The sequence below is a fragment of the Scyliorhinus torazame genome, chromosome 5, assembly GCF_047496885.1.
Source record: "Scyliorhinus torazame isolate Kashiwa2021f chromosome 5, sScyTor2.1, whole genome shotgun sequence".
NCBI classification, from domain to species: Eukaryota; Metazoa; Chordata; class Chondrichthyes; order Carcharhiniformes; family Scyliorhinidae; genus Scyliorhinus; species Scyliorhinus torazame.
In genome coordinates this window covers 327,909,156-327,929,969 of record NC_092711.1, presented here as the reverse complement: position 1 = coordinate 327,929,969, position 20,814 = coordinate 327,909,156, and the positions used below count along the sequence as shown (strand labels likewise).

General features: G+C 53.1%; 1 protein-coding gene across 1 annotated transcript in view; it reads right to left on the bottom strand.

The window, feature by feature from the left end:
* Positions 1–5,170: 5,170 nt before the first annotated feature.
* The window catches only part of adgrg4a (adhesion G protein-coupled receptor G4a), a 721,014-nt gene continuing 705,370 nt past the window's right edge, over positions 5,171–20,814 (bottom strand). The window contains exon 15 of the mRNA XM_072501541.1: positions 5,171–6,264. Within this exon, the coding sequence (XP_072357642.1) occupies positions 6,080–6,264 (185 nt within the window). The 3' untranslated portion in view covers positions 5,171–6,079. The remainder of the gene's footprint in view (positions 6,265–20,814) is intronic.

The window sequence follows — 20,814 nt, the reverse complement described above, 5'->3', positions numbered from 1 at the left end:
TACACGGCGGGTTTAGTGTGTGTACAGTGTGTGTACAATGTGTGTACAGTGTGTATACACTGCGGGTACTATGTGTGTGTACACTGTGGGTTCAGTGTGTGTAGAGTGTGTACAGTGTGTGTGTACACTGCAGGTTCAGTGAGTGAACAGTGTGTGTACACTGCGGGTTTAGTGTGTGTACAGTGTGTGTACAGTATGTGTACATTCTGTGTACAGAGTGTGTACAGTGTGTGTACACTGCGGGTTCAAAGTGTGTACAGTATGTATACACTGCGCGTTCGGTGTGTGTACTGTGGGCGTACAGTGTGTGTACACTGCAGGTTCAGAGTGTGTACAGTGTGTGTACACTGCGGGTTCAGTGTGTGTACAGTGTGTGTACAATGTGTGTACAGTGTGTGTACACTGCGGGTACTGTGTGTGTACACTGTGGGTTCAGTGTGTGTAGTGTGTGTACAGCGTGTGTGTACACTGCAGGTTCAGTGTGAGAACAGTGTGTGTACACTGCGGGTTTAGTGTGTGTACAGTGTGTGTACAGTATGTGTACATTCTGTGTACAGAGTGTGTACAGTGTGTGTACACTGTGGGTTCAAAGTGTGTACAGTATGTATACACTGGGCGTTCGGTGTGTGTACTGTGTGCGTACAGTGTGTGTACACTGCAGGTTCAGAGTGCGTACAGTGTGTGTACACTGCGGGTTCAGAGTGTGTTCAGTGTGTGTACACTGCGGATTCAGAGTGTGTTCAGTGTGTGTACACTGCGGGTTCAGTGTGTGTAGTGTGTGTACAGTGTGTGGACACTGCAGGTTCAGTGTGTGTACAGTGTTTGAACAGTGTGTGTATACTGCAGGTACAGTGTGTGTGCGGTGTGTGTACACTGCGGGTTCAGTGTGTGTACAGTGTTTGTACAGTGTGTGTATACTGTGGGTTCAGTGTGTGTACAGTGTGTGTACACTGCAGGTTCAGTGTGTGTACAGTGTGTGTACGGTGTGTGTACACTGCAGGTTCAGTGTGTGTACAGTGTGTGTACGGTGTGTGTACACTGCATGTACAGTGTGTGTATGGTGTGTGTACACTGCTGGTTCAGTGTGTGTACAGTGTGTGTACACGGCGGGTTCAGTGTGTGTACAGTGTGTGCACACTGCAGGTTCAGTGTGTGTACAATGTGTGTACACGGCGGGTTCAGTGTGTGTACAGTGTGTGTACACTGCAGGTTCAGTGTGCGTACAGTGTGTGTACACTGCAGGTTCAGTGTGTGTACAGTGTGTGTACACTGCAGGTTCAGTGTGTGTACAGTGTGTGTATGGTGTGTGTACACTGCAGGTTCAGTGTGTGTACAGTGTGTGTACACTGCAGGTTCAGTGTGTGTACAGTGTGTGTACGGTGTGTGTACACTGCAGGTTCAGTGTGTGTACGGTGTGTGTACACTGCAGGTTCAGTGTGTGCACAGTGTGTGTATACTGTGGGTTCAGTGTGTGTACAGTGTGTGTACAGTGTGTGTATGGTGTGTGTACACTGCACCGTCAGTGTGTGTACAGTGTGTTTATGGTGTGTGTACACTGCAGGTTCAGTGTGTGTACAGTGTGTGTGCGGTGTGTGTACACTGCAGGTTCAGTGTGTGTACAGTGTGTGTACACTGCAGGTTCAGTGTGTGTACGGTGTGTGTACACTGCAGGTTCAGTGTGTGTACGGTGTGTGTACACGGCAGGTTCAGTGTGTGCACAGTGTGTGTACACTGCGGGATCAGTGTGTGTACAGTGTGTGTACAGTGTGTGTATGGTGTGTGTACACTGCACCGTCAGTGTGTGTACAGTGTGTTATGGTGTGTGTACACTGCAGGTTCAGTGTGTGTACAGTGTGTGTACGGTTTGTGTACACTGCAGGTTCAGTGTGTGTACGGTGTGTGTACACTGCAGGTTCAGTGTGTGTACAGTGTGTGTACACTGCGGGTTCAGTGTGTGTACAGTGTGTGTACGGTGTGTGTACGGTGTGTGTACACTGCAGGTTCAGTGTGTGTACAGTGTGTGTGCGGTGTGTGTACACTGCGGGTTCAGTGTGTGTACAGTGTGTGTACAGTGTGTGTACGGTGTGTGTACACTGCAGGTTCAGTGTGTGTACAGTGTGTGTGCGGTGTGTGTACACTGCGGGTTCAGTGTGTGTACAGTGTGTGTACGGTGTGTGTACACTGCAGGTTCAGTGTGTGTTCAGTTTGTGTGCGGTGTGTGTACACTGCGGGTTCAGTGTGTGTACAGTGTGTGTGCGGTGTGTGTACACTGCGGGTTCAGTGTGTGTACAGTGTGTGTGCGGTGTGTGTACACTGCGGGTTCAGTGTGTGTACAGTGTGTGTGCGGTGTGTGTACACTGCAGGTTCAGTGTGTGTACAGTGTGTGTGCGGTGTGTGTACACTGCAGGTTCAGTGTGTGTACAGTGTGTGTGCGGTGTGTGTACACTGCGGGTTCAGTGTGTGTACAGTGTGTGTACGGTGTGTGTACACTGCAGGTTCAGTGTGTGTACAGTGTGTGTGCGGTGTGTGTACACTGCAGGTTCAGTGTGTGTACAGTGTGTGTGCGGTGTGTGTACACTGCGGGTTCAGTGTGTGTACAGTGTGTGTACGGTGTGTGTACACTGCGGGTTCAGTGTGTGTTCAGTGTGTGTACACTGCGGGTTCAGTGTGTGTACAGTGTGTGTACACTGCAGGTTCAGTGTGTGTACAGTGTGTGTGCGGTGTGTGTACACTGCGGGTTCAGTGTGTGTACAGTGTGTGTGCGGTGTGTGTACACTGCGGGTTCAGTGTGTGTACGGTGTGTGTACACTGCAGGTTCAGTGTGTGTACAGTGTGTGTGCGGTGTGTGTACACTGCGGGTTCAGTGTGTGTACGGTGTGTGTACACTGCAGGTTCAGTGTGTGTACAGTGTGTGTGCGGTGTGTGTACACTGCGGGTTCAGTGTGTGTACGGTGTGTGTACACTGCAGGTTCAGTGTGTGTACAGTGTGTGTGCGGTGTGTGTACACTGCGGGTTCAGTGTGTGTACAGTGTGTGTACATGGCGGGTTCAGTGTGTGTACAGTGTGTGTGCGGTGTGTGTACACTGCGGGTTCAGTGTGTGTACAGTGTGTGTGCGGTGTGTGTACACTGCGGGTTCAGTGTGTGTACAGTGTGTGTACGGTGTGTGTACACTGCAGGTTCAGTGTGTGTACAGTGTGTGTGCGGTGTGTGTACACTGCGGGTTCAGTGTGTGTACAGTGTGTGTACGGTGTGTGTACACTGCAGGTTCAGTGTGTGTACAGTGTGTTCAGTGTGTGTACACTGCGGGTTCAGTGTGTGTACAGTGTGTGTACACTGCAGGTTCAGTGTGTGTACAGTGTGTGTGCGGTGTGTGTACACTGCGGGTTCAGTGTGTGTACAGTGTGTGTGCGGTGTGTGTACACTGCGGGTTCAGTGTGTGTACAGTGTGTGTACGGTTTGTGTACACTGCAGGTTCAGTGTGTGTACGGTGTGTGTACACTGCAGGTTCAGTGTGTGTACAGTGTGTGTACACTGCGGGTTCAGTGTGTGTACAGTGTGTGTACGGTGTGTGTGCGGTGTGTGTACACTGCAGGTTCAGTGTGTGTACAGTGTGTGTGCGGTGTGTGTACACTGCGGGTTCAGTGTGTGTACAGTGTGTGTACGGTGTGTGTACACTGCAGGTTCAGTGTGTGTACAGTGTGTGTACGGTGTGTGTACACTGCAGGTTCAGTGTGTGTACAGTGTGTGTGCGGTGTGTGTACACTGCGGGTTCAGTGTGTGTACAGTGTGTGTACAGTGTGTGTACGGTGTGTGTACACTGCAGGTTCAGTGTGTGTACAGTGTGTGTGCGGTGTGTGTACACTGCGGGTTCAGTGTGTGTACAGTGTGTGTACGGTGTGTGTACACTGCAGGTTCAGTGTGTGTTCAGTGTGTGTACAGTGTGTGTGCGGTGTGTGTACACTGCAGGTTCAGTGTGTGTACAGTGTGTGTGCGGTGTGTGTACACTGCGGGTTCAGTGTGTGTACAGTGTGTGTGCGGTGTGTGTACACTGCGGGTTCAGTGTGTGTACAGTGTGTGTGCGGTGTGTGTACACTGCGGGTTCAGTGTGTGTACAGTGTGTGTGCGGTGTGTGTACAGTGTGTGTGCGGTGTGTGTACACTGCAGGTTCAGTGTGTGTACAGTGTGTGTGCGGTGTGTGTACACTGCAGGTTCAGTGTGTGTACAGTGTGTGTGCGGTGTGTGTACACTGCGGGTTCAGTGTGTGTACAGTGTGTGTACGGTGTGTGTACACTGCAGGTTCAGTGTGTGTACAGTGTGTGTGCGGTGTGTGTACACTGCAGGTTCAGTGTGTGTACAGTGTGTGTGCGGTGTGTGTACACTGCGGGTTCAGTGTGTGTACAGTGTGTGTACGGTGTGTGTACACTGCGGGTTCAGTGTGTGTTCAGTGTGTGTACACTGCGGGTTCAGTGTGTGTACAGTGTGTGTACACTGCAGGTTCAGTGTGTGTACAGTGTGTGTGCGGTGTGTGTACACTGCGGGTTCAGTGTGTGTACAGTGTGTGTGCGGTGTGTGTACACTGCGGGTTCAGTGTGTGTACGGTGTGTGTACACTGCAGGTTCAGTGTGTGTACAGTGTGTGTGCGGTGTGTGTACACTGCGGGTTCAGTGTGTGTACGGTGTGTGTACACTGCAGGTTCAGTGTGTGTACAGTGTGTGTGCGGTGTGTGTACACTGCGGGTTCAGTGTGTGTACGGTGTGTGTACACTGCAGGTTCAGTGTGTGTACAGTGTGTGTGCGGTGTGTGTACACTGCGGGTTCAGTGTGTGTACAGTGTGTGTACATGGCGGGTTCAGTGTGTGTACAGTGTGTGTGCGGTGTGTGTACACTGCGGGTTCAGTGTGTGTACAGTGTGTGTGCGGTGTGTGTACACTGCGGGTTCAGTGTGTGTACAGTGTGTGTACGGTGTGTGTACACTGCAGGTTCAGTGTGTGTACAGTGTGTGTGCGGTGTGTGTACACTGCGGGTTCAGTGTGTGTACAGTGTGTGTACGGTGTGTGTACACTGCAGGTTCAGTGTGTGTACAGTGTGTTCAGTGTGTGTACACTGCGGGTTCAGTGTGTGTACAGTGTGTGTACACTGCGGGTTCAGTGTGTGTACAGCGTGTGTACGGTGTGTGTACACTGCAGGTTCAGTGTGTGTACAGTGTGTGTGCGGTGTGTGTACACTGCGGGTTCAGTGTGTGTACAGTGTGTGTGCGGTGTGTGTACACTGCGGGTTCAGTGTGTGTACAGTGTGTGTGCGGTGTGTGTACACTGCGGGTTCAGTGTGTGTACGGTGTGTGTACACTGCAGGTTCAGTGTGTGTACAGTGTGTGTGCGGTGTGTGTACACTGCGGGTTCAGTGTGTGTACGGTGTGTGTACACTGCAGGTTCAGTGTGTGTACAGTGTGTGTGCGGTGTGTGTACACTGCGGGTTCAGTGTGTGTACAGTGTGTGTGCGGTGTGTGTACACTGCGGGTTCAGTGTGTGTACGGTGTGTGTACACTGCAGGTTCAGTGTGTGTACAGTGTGTGTGCGGTGTGTGTACACTGCGGGTTCAGTGTGTGTACGGTGTGTGTGCGGTGTGTGTACACTGCGGGTTCAGTGTGTGTACGGTGTGTGTACACTGCAGGTTCAGTGTGTGTACAGTGTGTGTGCGGTGTGTGTACACTGCGGGTTCAGTGTGTGTACAGTGTGTGTGCGGTGTGTGTACACTGCGGGTTCAGTGTGTGTACGGTGTGTGTACACTGCAGGTTCAGTGTGTGTACAGTGTGTGTGCGGTGTGTGTACACTGCGGGTTCAGTGTGTGTACGGTGTGTGTACACTGCAGGTTCAGTGTGTGTACAGTGTGTGTACACGGCGGGTTCAGTGTGTGTACAGTGTGTGTACAGTGTGTGTACACTGCGGGTTCAGTGTGTGTACAGTGTGTGTGCGGTGTGTGTACACTGCAGGTTCAGTGTGTGTACAGTGTGTGTGCGGTGTGTGTACACTGCGGGTTCAGTGTGTGTACAGTGTGTGTGCGGTGTGTGTACACTGCGGGTTCAGTGTGTGTACAGTGTGTGTACGGTGTGTGTACACTGCGGGTTTGCGGAGACGCCAGCGGGAGATTGTCTTTGGGACAGGTTATGAGGTGGCAGCTGCTGCTTCCGCTCAACGTGCCGCTGCTCCAAATTCTTGTCCGTGTCGGAATCAAAGGGCCAACTGTAATCGATGCTGTAATCAGAATCTGGAGGGATTGCAGAAAGAAGATTGTCAGCGACACTCAAACCTCAATGAGAGAAACGCGGCGAGGAAACAGAACAATCTACAGTTTAAAATCATGAGAGGTAAAATGATTAAGGGGCAATTGAATACACATGAAATCGCATCATTCCTTCCTCAGCCTGGCTCCCGTGTGACTCCAGCCAGGAAGCAGTGTGGGGCAGTTAGTCTGTCTGCAGCAAGGCTCTGAGCAGCGATTCCACAAGCAGTTCAGCAGCACCTTCTCATCAATGAGGGAGGGGTCAAAATACCCAATAACTCATTCTGCTCTTTAATATTGTCCACGGCCTAGAGAGTGAGCAGCATCACGCTGGATAGTGAGGAGGGCAGTGTGGGTAGTGAGGAGGGTCAGTGTGGATAGTGAGGAGGGTCAGTGTGGATAGTGAGGAGGGTCAGTGTGGATAGTGAGGAGGGTCACTCTGGATAGTGAGGAGGGTCAGTGTGGATAGTGAGGAGGGACAGTGTGGATAGTGAGGAGGGTCAGTGTGGATAGTGAGGAGGGTCAGTGAGGATAGTGAGGAGGGTCAGTGTGGACAGTGAGGAGGATCAGTGTGGATAGTGAGGAGGGTCAGTGAGGATAGTGAGGAGGGTCAGTGAGGATAGTGAGGAGGGTCAGTGAGGATAGTGAGGAGGGTCACTCTTGGTAGTGAGGAGGGTCAGTGTGGATAGTGAGGAGGGTCAGTGAGGATAGTGAGGAGGGTCAGTGTGGATAGTGAGGAGGGTCAGTGAGGATAGTGAGGAGGGCAGTGAGGGTAGTGAGGAGGGTCAGTGTGGATAGTGAGGAGGGTCAGTGTGGATAGTGAGGAGGGTCAGTGAGGATAGTGAGGAGGGTCAGTGTGGATAGTGAGGAGGGTCAGTGTGGATAGTGAGGAGGGTCAGTGTGGATAGTGAGGAGGGTCAGTGAGGATAGTGAGGAGGGCAGTGAGGATAGTGAGGAGGGTCAGTGATGATAGTGAGGAGGGTCAGTGTGGATAGTGAGGAGGGTCAGTGAGGATAGTGAGGAGGGCAGTGTGGGTAGTGAGGAGGGTCAGTGTGGATAGTGAGGAGGGTCAGTGTGGATAGTGAGGAGGGTCAGTGTGGATAGTGAGGAGGGTCACTCTGGATAGTGAGGAGGGTCAGTGTGGATAGTGAGGAGGGACAGTGTGGATAGTGAGGAGGGTCAGTGTGGATAGTGAGGAGGGTCAGTGAGGATAGTGAGGAGGGTCAGTGTGGACAGTGAGGAGGATCAGTGTGGATAGTGAGGAGGGTCAGTGAGGATAGTGAGGAGGGTCAGTGAGGATAGTGAGGAGGGTCAGTGAGGATAGTGAGGAGGGTCACTCTTGGTAGTGAGGAGGGTCAGTGTGGATAGTGAGGAGGGTCAGTGAGGATAGTGAGGAGGGTCAGTGTGGATAGTGAGGAGGGTCAGTGAGGATAGTGAGGAGGGCAGTGAGGGTAGTGAGGAGGGTCAGTGTGGATAGTGAGGAGGGTCAGTGTGGATAGTGAGGAGGGTCAGTGAGGATAGTGAGGAGGGTCAGTGTGGATAGTGAGGAGGGTCAGTGTGGATAGTGAGGAGGGTCAGTGTGGATAGTGAGGAGGGTCAGTGAGGATAGTGAGGAGGGCAGTGAGGGTAGTGAGGAGGGTCAGTGAGGATAGTGAGGAGGGTCAGTGTGGATAGTGAGGAGGGTCAGTGAGGATAGTGAGGAAGGTCAGTGTGGATAGTGAGTAGGGTCAGTGTGGATAGTGAGGAGGGTCAGTGTGGATAGTGAGGAGGGTCAGTGAGGATAGTGAGGAGGGCAGTGAGGGTAGTGAGGAGGGTCAGTGTGGATAGTGAGGAGGGTCAGTGTGGATAGTGAGGAGGGTCAGTGTGGATATTGAGGAGGGTCAGTGTGGATAGTGAGGACGGTCAGTGTGGATAGTGAGGTGGGTCAGTGAGGATAGTGAGATGGGTCAGTGTGGATATTGAGGAGGGTCAGTGTGGATAGTGAGGAGGGTCAGTGTGGATAGTGAGGAGGGTCAGTGTGGATAGTGAGGAGGGTCAGTGTGGATAGTGAGGAGGGTCAGTGAGGATAGTGAGGAGGGCAGTGAGGGTAGTGAGGAGGGTCAGTGTGGATAGTGAGGAGGGTCAGTGTGGATAGTGAGGAGGGTCAGTCAGGATAGTGAGGAGGGCAGTGTGGGTAGTGAGGAGGGTCAGTGTGGATAGTGAGGAAGGTCAGTGTGGATAGTGAGGAGGGTCAGTGTGGATAGTGAGGAGGGTCAGTGTGGATAGTGAGGAGGGTCACTCTGGATAGTGAGGAGGGTCAGTGTGGATAGTGAGGAGGGTCAGTGTGGACAGTGAGGAGGATCAGTGTGGATAGTGAGGAGGGTCAGTGAGGATAGTGAGGAGGGTCAGTGAGGATAGTGAGGAGGGTCACTCTGGATATTGAGGAGGGTCACTCTGGACAGTGAGGAGGGTCAGTGTGGATAGTGAGGAAGGTCAGTGAGGATAGTGAGGAGGGTCAGTGTGGATAGTGAGGAGGGTCAGTGAGGAGGGTCAGTGTGGATAGTGAGGAGGGTCAGTGTGGATAGTGAGGAGGGTCAGTGAGGATAGTGAGGAGGATCACTCTGGATAGTGAGGAGGGTCACTCTGGATAGTGAGGAGCGTCAGTGTGGATAGTGAGGAGGGTCACTCTGGATAGTGAGGAGCGTCAGTGTGGATAGTGAGGAGGGTCAGTCTGGATAGTGAGGAGGGTCAGTCTGGATAGTGAGGAGGGTCACTCTGGATATTGAGGAGGGTCACTCTGGATAGTGAGGAGGGTCAGTGTGGATAGTGAGGAAGGTCACTCTGGATAGTGAGGAGGGTCAGTCTGGATAGTGAGGAGGGTCAGTGTGGATAGTGAGGAGGATCACTCTGGATAGTGAGGAGGGTCAGTCTGGATAGTGAGGAGGGTCAGTGTGGATAGTGAGGAGGGTCACGCTGGATAGTGAGGAGGGTCAGTGAGGATAGTGAGGAGGGTCACTCTGGATAGTGAGGAGGATCACTCTGGATAGTGAGGAGGGTCACTCTGGATAGTGAGGAGCGTCAGTCTGGATAGTGAGGAGGATCAATATGGATAGTGAGGAGGGTCAGTGTGGATAGTGAGGAGGGTCACTCTGGATAGTGAGGAGGGTCAGTCTGGATAGTGAGGAGGGTCAGTGTGGATAGTGAGGAGGATCACTCTGGATAGTGAGGAGGGTCAGTCTGGATAGTGAGGAGGGTCAGTGTGGATAGTGAGGAGGATCACTCTGGATAGTGAGGAGGGTCAGTCTGGATAGTGAGGAGGGTCAGTGAGGATAGTGAGGAGGGTCAGTGTGGATAGTGAGGAGGGTCAGTGTGGATAGTGAGGAGGGTCACTCTGGATAGTGAGGAGGGTCAGTGAGGATAGTGAGGAGGGTCAGTGTGGATAGTGAGGAGGGTCACTCTGGATAGTGAGGAGGGTCAGTGTGGATAGTGAGCAGGATCAGTGAGGATAGTGAGGAGGGTCAGTGTGGATAGTGAGGAGGGTCACTCTGGATAGTGAGGAGGGTCAGTGTGGATAGTGAGGAGGGTCAGTGTGGATAGTGAGGAGGGTCAGTGTGGATAGTGAGGAGGGTCAGTGTGGTTAGTGAGGAGGGTCAGTGTGGATAGTGAGGAGGGTCAGTGTGGATAGTGAGGAGGGTCAGTGTGGATAGTGAGGAGGGTCACTCTGGATAGTGAGGAGGGTCAGTGTGGATAGTGAGGAGGGTCAGTGTGGATAGTGAGGAGGGTCAGTGTGGATAGTGAGGAGGGTCAGTGAGGATAGTGAGGAGGGTCAGTGTAAATATGAGGAGGGTCAGTGCGGATAGTGAGGAGGGTCAGTGAGGATAGTGAGGAGGGTCAGTGTGGATAGTGAGTAGGCTCACTCTGGATAGTGAGGAGGGTCAGTGTGGATAGTGAGGAGGGTCAGTGTGGATAGTGAGGAGGGTCACTCTGGATAGTGAGGAGGGTCAGTCTGGATAGTGAGGAGGGTCACTCTGGATAGTGAGGAGGGTCAGTGTGGATAGTGAGGAGGGTCAGGGAGGATAGTGAGGAGGGTCACTCTGGATAGTGAGGAGGATCAGTGAGGATAGTGAGGAGGGTCAGTGTGGATAGTGAGGAGGGTCACTCTGGATAGTGAGGAGGGTCAGTGTGGCTAGTGAGGAGGGTCAGTGTGGATAGTGAGGAGGTTCAGTGTGGATAGTGAGGAGGGTCTGTGAGGATAGTGAGGAGGGTCAGTGTGGACAGTGAGGAGGATCAGTGTGGATAGTGAGGAGGGTCAGTGAGGATAGTGAGGAGGGTCAGTGAGGATAGTGAGGAGGGTCACTCTGGATATTGAGGAGGGTCACTCTGGACAGTGAGGAGGGTCAGTGTGGATAGTGAGGAAGGTCAGTGAGGATAGTGAGGAGGGTCAGTGTGGATAGTGAGGAGGGTCAGTGAGGATAGTGAGGAGGGTCAGTGTGGATAGTGAGGAGGGTCAGTGTGGATAGTGAGGAGGGTCAGTGAGGATAGTGAGGAGGATCACTCTGGATAGTGAGGAGGGTCTCTCTGGATAGTGAGGAGCGTCAGTGTGGATAGTGAGGAGGGTCACTCTGGATAGTGAGGAGCGTCAGTGTGGATAGTGAGGAGGGTCAATCTGGATAGTGAGGAGGTTCAGTCTGGATAGTGAGGAGGGTCACTCTGGATATTGAGGAGGGTCACTCTGGATAGTGAGGAGGGTCAGTGTGGATAGTGAGGAAGTTCACTCTGGATAGTGAGGAGGGTCAGTCTGGATAGTGAGGAGGGTCAGTGTGGATAGTGAGGAGGATCACTCTGGATAGTGAGGAGGGTCAGTCTGGATAGTGAGGAGGGTCAGTGAGGATAGTGAGGAGGGTCACGCTGGATAGTGAGGAGGGTCAGTGAGGATAGTGAGGAGGGTCACTCTGGATAGTGAGGAGGATCACTCTGGATAGTGAGGAGGGTCACTCTGGATAGTGAGGAGCGTCAGTCTGGATAGTGAGGAGGATCAATATGGATAGTGAGGAGGGTCAGTGTGGATAGTGAGGAGGGTCACTCTGGATAGTGAGGAGGGTCAGTGTGGATAGTGAGGAGGGTCAGTGTGGATAGTGAGGAGGGTCAGTGTGGATAGTGAGGAGGGTCAGTGAGGATAGTGAGGAGGGCAGTGAGGGTAGTGAGGAGGGTCAGTGTGGATAGTGAGGAGGGTCAGTGTGGATAGTGAGGAGGGTCAGTCAGGATAGAGAGGAGGGCAGTGTGGGTAGTGAGGAGGGTCAGTGTGGATAGTGAGGAAGGTCAGTGTGGATAGTGAGGAGGGTCAGTGTGGATAGTGAGGAGGGTCAGTGTGGATAGTGAGGAGGGTCACTCTGGATAGTGAGGAGGGTCAGTGTGGATAGTGAGGAGGGTCAGTGTGGACAGTGAGGAGGATCAGTGTGGATAGTGAGGAGGGTCAGAGAGGATAGTGAGGAGGGTCAGTGAGGATAGTGAGGAGGGCAGTGAGGGTAGTGAGGAGGGTCAGTGTGGATAGTGAGGAGGGTCAGTGTGGATAGTGAGGAGGGTCAGTCAGGATAGAGAGGAGGGCAGTGTGGGTAGTGAGGAGGGTCAGTGTGGATAGTGAGGAAGGTCAGTGTGGATAGTGAGGAGGGTCAGTGTGGATAGTGAGGAGGGTCAGTGTGGATAGTGAGGAGGGTCACTCTGGATAGTGAGGAGGGTCAGTGTGGATAGTGAGCAGGATCAGTGAGGATAGTGAGGAGGGTCAGTGTGGATAGTGAGGAGGGTCACTCTGGATAGTGAGGAGGGTCAGTGTGGATAGTGAGGAGGGTCAGTGTGGATAGTGAGGAGGGTCAGTGTGGATAGTGAGGAGGGTCAGTGTGGTTAGTGAGGAGGGTCAGTGTGGATAGTGAGGAGGGTCAGTGTGGATAGTGAGGAGGGTCAGTGTGGATAGTGAGGAGGGTCACTCTGGATAGTGAGGAGGGTCAGTGTGGATAGTGAGGAGGGTCAGTGTGGATAGTGAGGAGGGTCAGTGTGGATAGTGAGGAGGGTCAGTGAGGATAGTGAGGAGGGTCAGTGTAAATATGAGGAGGGTCAGTGCGGATAGTGAGGAGGGTCAGTGAGGATAGTGAGGAGGGTCAGTGTGGATAGTGAGTAGGCTCACTCTGGATAGTGAGGAGGGTCAGTGTGGATAGTGAGGAGGGTCAGTGTGGATAGTGAGGAGGGTCACTCTGGATAGTGAGGAGGGTCAGTCTGGATAGTGAGGAGGGTCACTCTGGATAGTGAGGAGGGTCAGTGTGGATAGTGAGGAGGGTCAGGGAGGATAGTGAGGAGGGTCACTCTGGATAGTGAGGAGGATCAGTGAGGATAGTGAGGAGGGTCAGTGTGGATAGTGAGGAGGGTCACTCTGGATAGTGAGGAGGGTCAGTGTGGCTAGTGAGGAGGGTCAGTGTGGATAGTGAGGAGGTTCAGTGTGGATAGTGAGGAGGGTCTGTGAGGATAGTGAGGAGGGTCAGTGTGGACAGTGAGGAGGATCAGTGTGGATAGTGAGGAGGGTCAGTGAGGATAGTGAGGAGGGTCAGTGAGGATAGTGAGGAGGGTCACTCTGGATATTGAGGAGGGTCACTCTGGACAGTGAGGAGGGTCAGTGTGGATAGTGAGGAAGGTCAGTGAGGATAGTGAGGAGGGTCAGTGTGGATAGTGAGGAGGGTCAGTGAGGATAGTGAGGAGGGTCAGTGTGGATAGTGAGGAGGGTCAGTGTGGATAGTGAGGAGGGTCAGTGAGGATAGTGAGGAGGATCACTCTGGATAGTGAGGAGGGTCTCTCTGGATAGTGAGGAGCGTCAGTGTGGATAGTGAGGAGGGTCACTCTGGATAGTGAGGAGCGTCAGTGTGGATAGTGAGGAGGGTCAATCTGGATAGTGAGGAGGTTCAGTCTGGATAGTGAGGAGGGTCACTCTGGATATTGAGGAGGGTCACTCTGGATAGTGAGGAGGGTCAGTGTGGATAGTGAGGAAGTTCACTCTGGATAGTGAGGAGGGTCAGTCTGGATAGTGAGGAGGGTCAGTGTGGATAGTGAGGAGGATCACTCTGGATAGTGAGGAGGGTCAGTCTGGATAGTGAGGAGGGTCAGTGAGGATAGTGAGGAGGGTCACGCTGGATAGTGAGGAGGGTCAGTGAGGATAGTGAGGAGGGTCACTCTGGATAGTGAGGAGGATCACTCTGGATAGTGAGGAGGGTCACTCTGGATAGTGAGGAGCGTCAGTCTGGATAGTGAGGAGGATCAATATGGATAGTGAGGAGGGTCAGTGTGGATAGTGAGGAGGGTCACTCTGGATAGTGAGGAGGGTCAGTGTGGATAGTGAGGAGGGTCAGTGTGGATAGTGAGGAGGGTCAGTGTGGATAGTGAGGAGGGTCAGTGAGGATAGTGAGGAGGGCAGTGAGGGTAGTGAGGAGGGTCAGTGTGGATAGTGAGGAGGGTCAGTGTGGATAGTGAGGAGGGTCAGTCAGGATAGAGAGGAGGGCAGTGTGGGTAGTGAGGAGGGTCAGTGTGGATAGTGAGGAAGGTCAGTGTGGATAGTGAGGAGGGTCAGTGTGGATAGTGAGGAGGGTCAGTGTGGATAGTGAGGAGGGTCACTCTGGATAGTGAGGAGGGTCAGTGTGGATAGTGAGGAGGGTCAGTGTGGACAGTGAGGAGGATCAGTGTGGATAGTGAGGAGGGTCAGAGAGGATAGTGAGGAGGGTCAGTGAGGATAGTGAGGAGGGCAGTGAGGGTAGTGAGGAGGGTCAGTGTGGATAGTGAGGAGGGTCAGTGTGGATAGTGAGGAGGGTCAGTCAGGATAGAGAGGAGGGCAGTGTGGGTAGTGAGGAGGGTCAGTGTGGATAGTGAGGAAGGTCAGTGTGGATAGTGAGGAGGGTCAGTGTGGATAGTGAGGAGGGTCAGTGTGGATAGTGAGGAGGGTCACTCTGGATAGTGAGGAGGGTCAGTGTGGATAGTGAGGAGGGTCAGTGTGGACAGTGAGGAGGATCAGTGTGGATAGTGAGGAGGGTCAGAGAGGATAGTGAGGAGGGTCAGTGAGGATAGTGAGGAGGGTCACTCTGGATATTGAGGAGGGTCACTCTGGACAGTGAGGAGGGTCAGTGTGGATAGTGAGGAAGGTCAGTGAGGATAGTGAGGAGGGTCAGTGTGGATAGTGAGGAGGGTCAGTGAGGAGGGTCAGTGTGGATAGTGAGGAGGGTCAGTGTGGATAGTGAGGAGGGTCAGTGAGGATAGTGAGGAGGATCACTCTGGATAGTGAGGAGGGTCACTCTGGATAGTGAGGAGCGTCAGTGTGGATAGTGAGGAGGGTCACTCTGGATAGTGAGGAGCGTCAGTGTGGATAGTGAGGAGGGTCAGTCTGGATAGTGAGGAGGGTCAGTCTGGATAGTGAGGAGGGTCACTATGGATATTGAGGAGGGTCACTCTGGATAGTGAGGAGGGTCAGTGTGGATAGTGAGGAAGGTCACTCTGGATAGTGAGGAGGGTCAGTCTGGATAGTGAGGAGGGTCAGTGTGGATAGTGAGGAGGATCACTCTGGATAGTGAGGAGGGTCAGTCTGGATAGTGAGGAGGGTCAGTGTGGATAGTGAGGAGGGTCACGCTGGATAGTGAGGAGGGTCAGTGAGGATAGTGAGGAGGGTCACTCTGGATAGTGAGGAGGATCACTCTGGATAGTGAGGAGGGTCACTCTGGATAGTGAGGAGCGTCAGTCTGGATAGTGAGGAGGATCAATATGGATAGAGAGGAGGGTCAGTGTGGATAGTGAGGAGGGTCACTCTGGATAGTGAGGAGGGTCAGTCTGGATAGTGAGGAGGGTCAGTGTGGATAGTGAGGAGGATCACTCTGGATAGTGAGGAGGGTCAGTCTGGATAGTGAGGAGGGTCAGTCTGGATAGTGAGGAGGATCACTCTGGATAGTGAGGAGGGTCAGTCTGGATAGTGAGGAGGGTCAGTGAGGATAGTGAGGAGGGTCAGTGTGGATAGTGAGGAGGGTCAGTGTGGATAGTGAGGAGGGTCACTCTGGATAGTGAGGAGGGTCAGTGAGGATAGTGAGGAGGGTCAGTGTGGATAGTGAGGAGGGTCACTCTGGATAGTGAGGAGGGTCAGTGTGGATAGTGAGCAGGATCAGTGAGGATAGTGAGGAGGGTCAGTGTGGATAGTGAGGAGGGTCACTCTGGATAGTGAGGAGGGTCAGTGTGGATAGTGAGGAGGGTCAGTGTGGATAGTGAGGAGGGTCAGTGTGGATAGTGAGGAGGGTCAGTGTGGTTAGTGAGGAGGGTCAGTGTGGATAGTGAGGAGGGTCAGTGTGGATAGTGAGGAGGGTCAGTGTGGATAGTGAGGAGGGTCACTCTGGATAGTGAGGAGGGTCAGTGTGGATAGTGAGGAGGGTCAGTGTGGATAGTGAGGAGGGTCAGTGTGGATAGTGAGGAGGGTCAGTGAGGATAGTGAGGAGGGTCAGTGTAAATATGAGGAGGGTCAGTGCGGATAGTGAGGAGGGTCAGTGAGGATAGTGAGGAGGGTCATTGTGGATAGTGAGTAGGCTCACTCTGGATAGTGAGGAGGGTCAGTGTGGATAGTGAGGAGGGTCACTCTGGATAGTGAGGAGGGTCACTCTGGATAGTGAGGAGGGTCACTCTGGATAGTGAGGAGGGTCAGTGTGGATAGTGAGGAGGGTCAGTGTGGATAGTGAGGAGGGTCACTCTGGATAGTGAGGAGGGTCAGTCTGGATAGTGAGGAGGGTCACTCTGGATAGTGAGGAGGGTCAGTGTGGATAGTGAGGAGGGTCAGGGAGGATAGTGAGGAGGGTCACTCTGGATAGTGAGGAGGATCAGTGAGGATAGTGAGGAGGGTCAGTGTGGATAGTGAGGAGGGTCACTCTGGATAGTGAGGAGGGTCAGTGTGGCTAGTGAGGAGGGTCAGTGTGGATAGTGAGGAGGTTCAGTGTGGATAGTGAGGAGGGTCAGTGAGGATAGTGAGGAGGGTCAGTGTGGACAGTGAGGAGGATCAGTGTGGATAGTGAGGAGGGTCAGTGAGGATAGTGAGGAGGGTCAGTGAGGATAGTGAGGAGGGTCACTCTGGATATTGAGGAGGGTCACTCTGGACAGTGAGGAGGGTCAGTGTGGATAGTGAGGAAGGTCAGTGAGGATAGTGAGGAGGGTCAGTGTGGATAGTGAGGAGGGTCAGTGAGGATAGTGAGGAGGGTCAGTGTGGATAGTGAGGAGGGTCAGTGTGGATAGTGAGGAGGGTCAGTGAGGATAGTGAGGAGGATCACTCTGGATAGTGAGGAGGGTCTCTCTGGATAGTGAGGAGCGTCAGTGTGGATAGTGAGGAGGGTCACTCTGGATAGTGAGGAGCGTCAGTGTGGATAGTGAGGAGGGTCAATCTGGATAGTGAGGAGGTTCAGTCTGGATAGTGAGGAGGGTCACTCTGGATATTGAGGAGGGTCACTCTGGATAGTGAGGAGGGTCAGTGTGGATAGTGAGGAAGGTCACTCTGGATAGTGAGGAGGGTCAGTCTGGATAGTGAGGAGGGTCAGTGTGGATAGTGAGGAGGATCACTCTGGATAGTGAGGAGGGTCAGTCTGGATAGTGAGGAGGGTCAGTGAGGATAGTGAGGAGGGTCACGCTGGATAGTGAGGAGGGTCAGTGAGGATAGTGAGGAGGGTCACTCTGGATAGTGAGGAGGATCACTCTGGATAGTGAGGAGGGTCACTCTGGATAGTGAGGAGCGTCAGTCTGGATAGTGAGGAGGATCAATATGGATAGTGAGGAGGGTCAGTGTGGATAGTGAGGAGGGTCACTCTGGATAGTGAGGAGGGTCAGTCTGGATAGTGAGGAGGGTCAGTGTGGATAGTGAGGAGGATCACTCTGGATAGTGAGGAGGGTCAGTCTGGATAGTGAGGAGGGTCAGTGTGGATAGTCAGGAGGATCACTCTGGATAGTGAGGAGGGTCAGTCTGGATAGTGAGGAGGGTCAGTGTGGATAGTGAGGAGGGTCAGTGTGGATAGTGAGGAGGGTCAGTGTGGATAGTGAGGAGGGTCACTCTGGATAGTGAGGAGGGTAGGTGAGGATAGTGAGAAGGGTCAGTGTGGATAGTGAGGAGGGTCACTCTGGATAGTGAGGAGGGCCAGTGTGGATAGTGAGCAGGATCAGTGAGGATAGTGAGGAGGGTCAGTGTGGATAGTGAGGAGGGTCAGTGTGGATAGTGAGGAGGGTCACTCTGGATAGTGAGGAGGGTCAGTGTGGATAGTGAGGAGGGTCAGTGTGGATAGTGAGGAGGGTCAGTGTGGATAGTGAGGAGGGTCAGTGTGGTTAGTGAGGAGGGTCAGTGTGGATAGTGAGGAGGGTCAGTGTGGATAGTGAGGAGGGTCACTCTGGATAGTGAGGAGCGTCAGTCTGGATAGTGAGGAGGATCAATATGGATAGTGAGGAGGGTCAGTGTGGATAGTGAGGAGGGTCACTCTGGATAGTGAGGAGGGTCAGTCTGGATAGTGAGGAGGGTCAGTGTGGATAGTGAGGAGGATCACTCTGGATAGTGAGGAGGGTCAGTCTGGATAGTGAGGAGGGTCAGTGTGGATAGTCAGGAGGATCACTCTGGATAGTGAGGAGGGTCAGTCTGGATAGTGAGGAGGGTCAGTGTGGATAGTGAGGAGGGTCAGTGTGGATAGTGAGGAGGGTCAGTGTGGATAGTGAGGAGGGTCACTCTGGATAGTGAGGAGGGTAGGTGAGGATAGTGAGAAGGGTCAGTGTGGATAGTGAGGAGGGTCACTCTGGATAGTGAGGAGGGCCAGTGTGGATAGTGAGCAGGATCAGTGAGGATAGTGAGGAGGGTCAGTGTGGATAGTGAGGAGGGTCAGTGTGGATAGTGAGGAGGGTCACTCTGGATAGTGAGGAGGGTCAGTGTGGATAGTGAGGAGGGTCAGTGTGGATAGTGAGGAGGGTCAGTGTGGATAGTGAGGAGGGTCAGTGTGGTTAGTGAGGAGGGTCAGTGTGGATAGTGAGGAGGGTCAGTGTGGATAGTGAGGAGGGTCAGTGTGGATAGTGAGGAGGGTCACTCTGGATAGTGAGGAGGGTCAGTGTGGATAGTGAGGAGGGTCAGTGTGGATAGTGAGGAGGGTCAGTGTGGATAGTGAGGAGGGTCAGTGAGGATTGTGAGGAGGGTCAGTGTAAATATGAGGAGGGTCAGTGCGGATAGTGAGGAGGGTCAGTGAGGATAGTGAGGAGGGTCAGTGTGGATAGTGAGGAGGCTCACTCTGGATAGTGAGGAGGGTTAGTGTGGATAGTGAGGAGGGTCACTCTGGATAGTGTGGAGGGTCACTCTGGATAGTGAGGAGGGTCACTCTGGATAGTGAGGAGGGTCAGTGTGGATAGTGAGGAGGGTCAGTGTGGATAGTGAGGAAGGTCACTCTGGATAGTGAGGAGGGTAAGTCTGGATAGTGAGGAGGGTCACTCTGGATAGTGAGGAGGGTCAGTGTGGATAGTGAGGAGGGTCAGGGAGGATAGTGAGGAGGGTCAGTCTGGATAGTGAGGAGGGTCAGTGTGGATAGTGAGGAGGGTCAGTGTTGATAGTGAGGAGGGTCACTCTGGATAGTGAGGAGGTTCAGTCTGGATAGTGAGGAGGGTCACTCTGGATAGTGAGGAGGATCAGTGAGGATAGTGAGGAGGGTCAGTGTGGATAGTGAGGAGGGTCACTCTGGATAGTGAGGAGGGTCAGGGTGGATAGTGAGGAGTGTCAGTGTGGATAGTGAGGAGGGTCAGTGTGGATAGTGAGGAGGGTCAGTGTGGTTAGTGAGGAGGGTCAGTGTGGATAGTGAGGAGGGTCAGTGTGGATAGTGAGGAGGGTCACTCTGGATAGTGAGGAGGGTCAGTGTGGATAGTGAGGAGGGTCACTCTGGATAGTGAGGAGGGTCAGTGTGGATAGTGAGGAGGGTCAGTGAGGATAGTGAGGAGGATCACTCTGGATAGTGAGGAGGGTCTCTCTGGATAGTGAGGAGCGTCAGTGTGGATAGTGAGGAGGGTCACTCTGGATAGTGAGGAGCGTCAGTGTGGATAGTGAGGAGGGTCAATCTGGATAGTGAGGAGGTTCAGTCTGGATAGTGAGGAGGGTCACTCTGGATATTGAGGAGGGTCACTCTGGATAGTGAGGAGGGTCAGTGTGGATAGTGAGGAAGGTCACTCTGGATAGTGAGGAGGGTCAGTCTGGATAGTGAGGAGGGTCAGTGTGGATAGTGAGGAGGATCACTCTGGATAGTGAGGAGGGTCAGTCTGGATAGTGAGGAGGGTCAGTGAGGATAGTGAGGAGGGTCACGCTGGATAGTGAGGAGGGTCAGTGAGGATAGTGAGGAGGGTCACTCTGGATAGTGAGGAGGATCACTCTGGATAGTGAGGAGGGTCACTCTGGATAGTGAGGAGCGTCAGTCTGGATAGTGAGGAGGATCAATATGGATAGTGAGGAGGGTCAGTGTGGATAGTGAGGAGGGTCACTCTGGATAGTGAGGAGGGTCAGTCTGGATAGTGAGGAGGGTCAGTGTGGATAATGAGGAGGATCACTCTGGATAGTGAGGAGGGTCAGTCTGGATAGTGAGGAGGGTCAGTGTGGATAGTCAGGAGGATCACTCTGGATAGTGAGGAGGGTCAGTCTGGATAGTGAGGAGGGTCAGTGTGGATAGTGAGGAGGGTCAGTGTGGATAGTGAGGAGGGTCAGTGTGGATAGTGAGGAGGGTCACTCTGGATAGTGAGGAGGGTAGGTGAGGATAGTGAGAAGGGTCAGTGTGGATAGTGAGGAGGGTCACTCTGGATAGTGAGGAGGGCCAGTGTGGATAGTGAGCAGGATCAGTGAGGATAGTGAGGAGGGTCAGTGTGGATAGTGAGGAGGGTCAGTGTGGATAGTGAGGAGGGTCACTCTGGATAGTGAGGAGGGTCAGTGTGGATAGTGAGGAGGGTCAGTGTGGATAGTGAGGAGGGTCAGTGTGGATAGTGAGGAGGGTCAGTGTGGTTAGTGAGGAGGGTCAGTGTGGATAGTGAGGAGGGTCAGTGTGGATAGTGAGGAGGGTCACTCTGGATAGTGAGGAGCGTCAGTCTGGATAGTGAGGAGGATCAATATGGATAGTGAGGAGGGTCAGTGTGGATAGTGAGGAGGGTCACTCTGGATAGTGAGGAGGGTCAGTCTGGATAGTGAGGAGGGTCAGTGTGGATAGTGAGGAGGATCACTCTGGATAGTGAGGAGGGTCAGTCTGGATAGTGAGGAGGGTCAGTGTGGATAGTCAGGAGGATCACTCTGGATAGTGAGGAGGGTCAGTCTGGATAGTGAGGAGGGTCAGTGTGGATAGTGAGGAGGGTCAGTGTGGATAGTGAGGAGGGTCAGTGTGGATAGTGAGGAGGGTCACTCTGGATAGTGAGGAGGGTAGGTGAGGATAGTGAGAAGGGTCAGTGTGGATAGTGAGGAGGGTCACTCTGGATAGTGAGGAGGGCCAGTGTGGATAGTGAGCAGGATCAGTGAGGATAGTG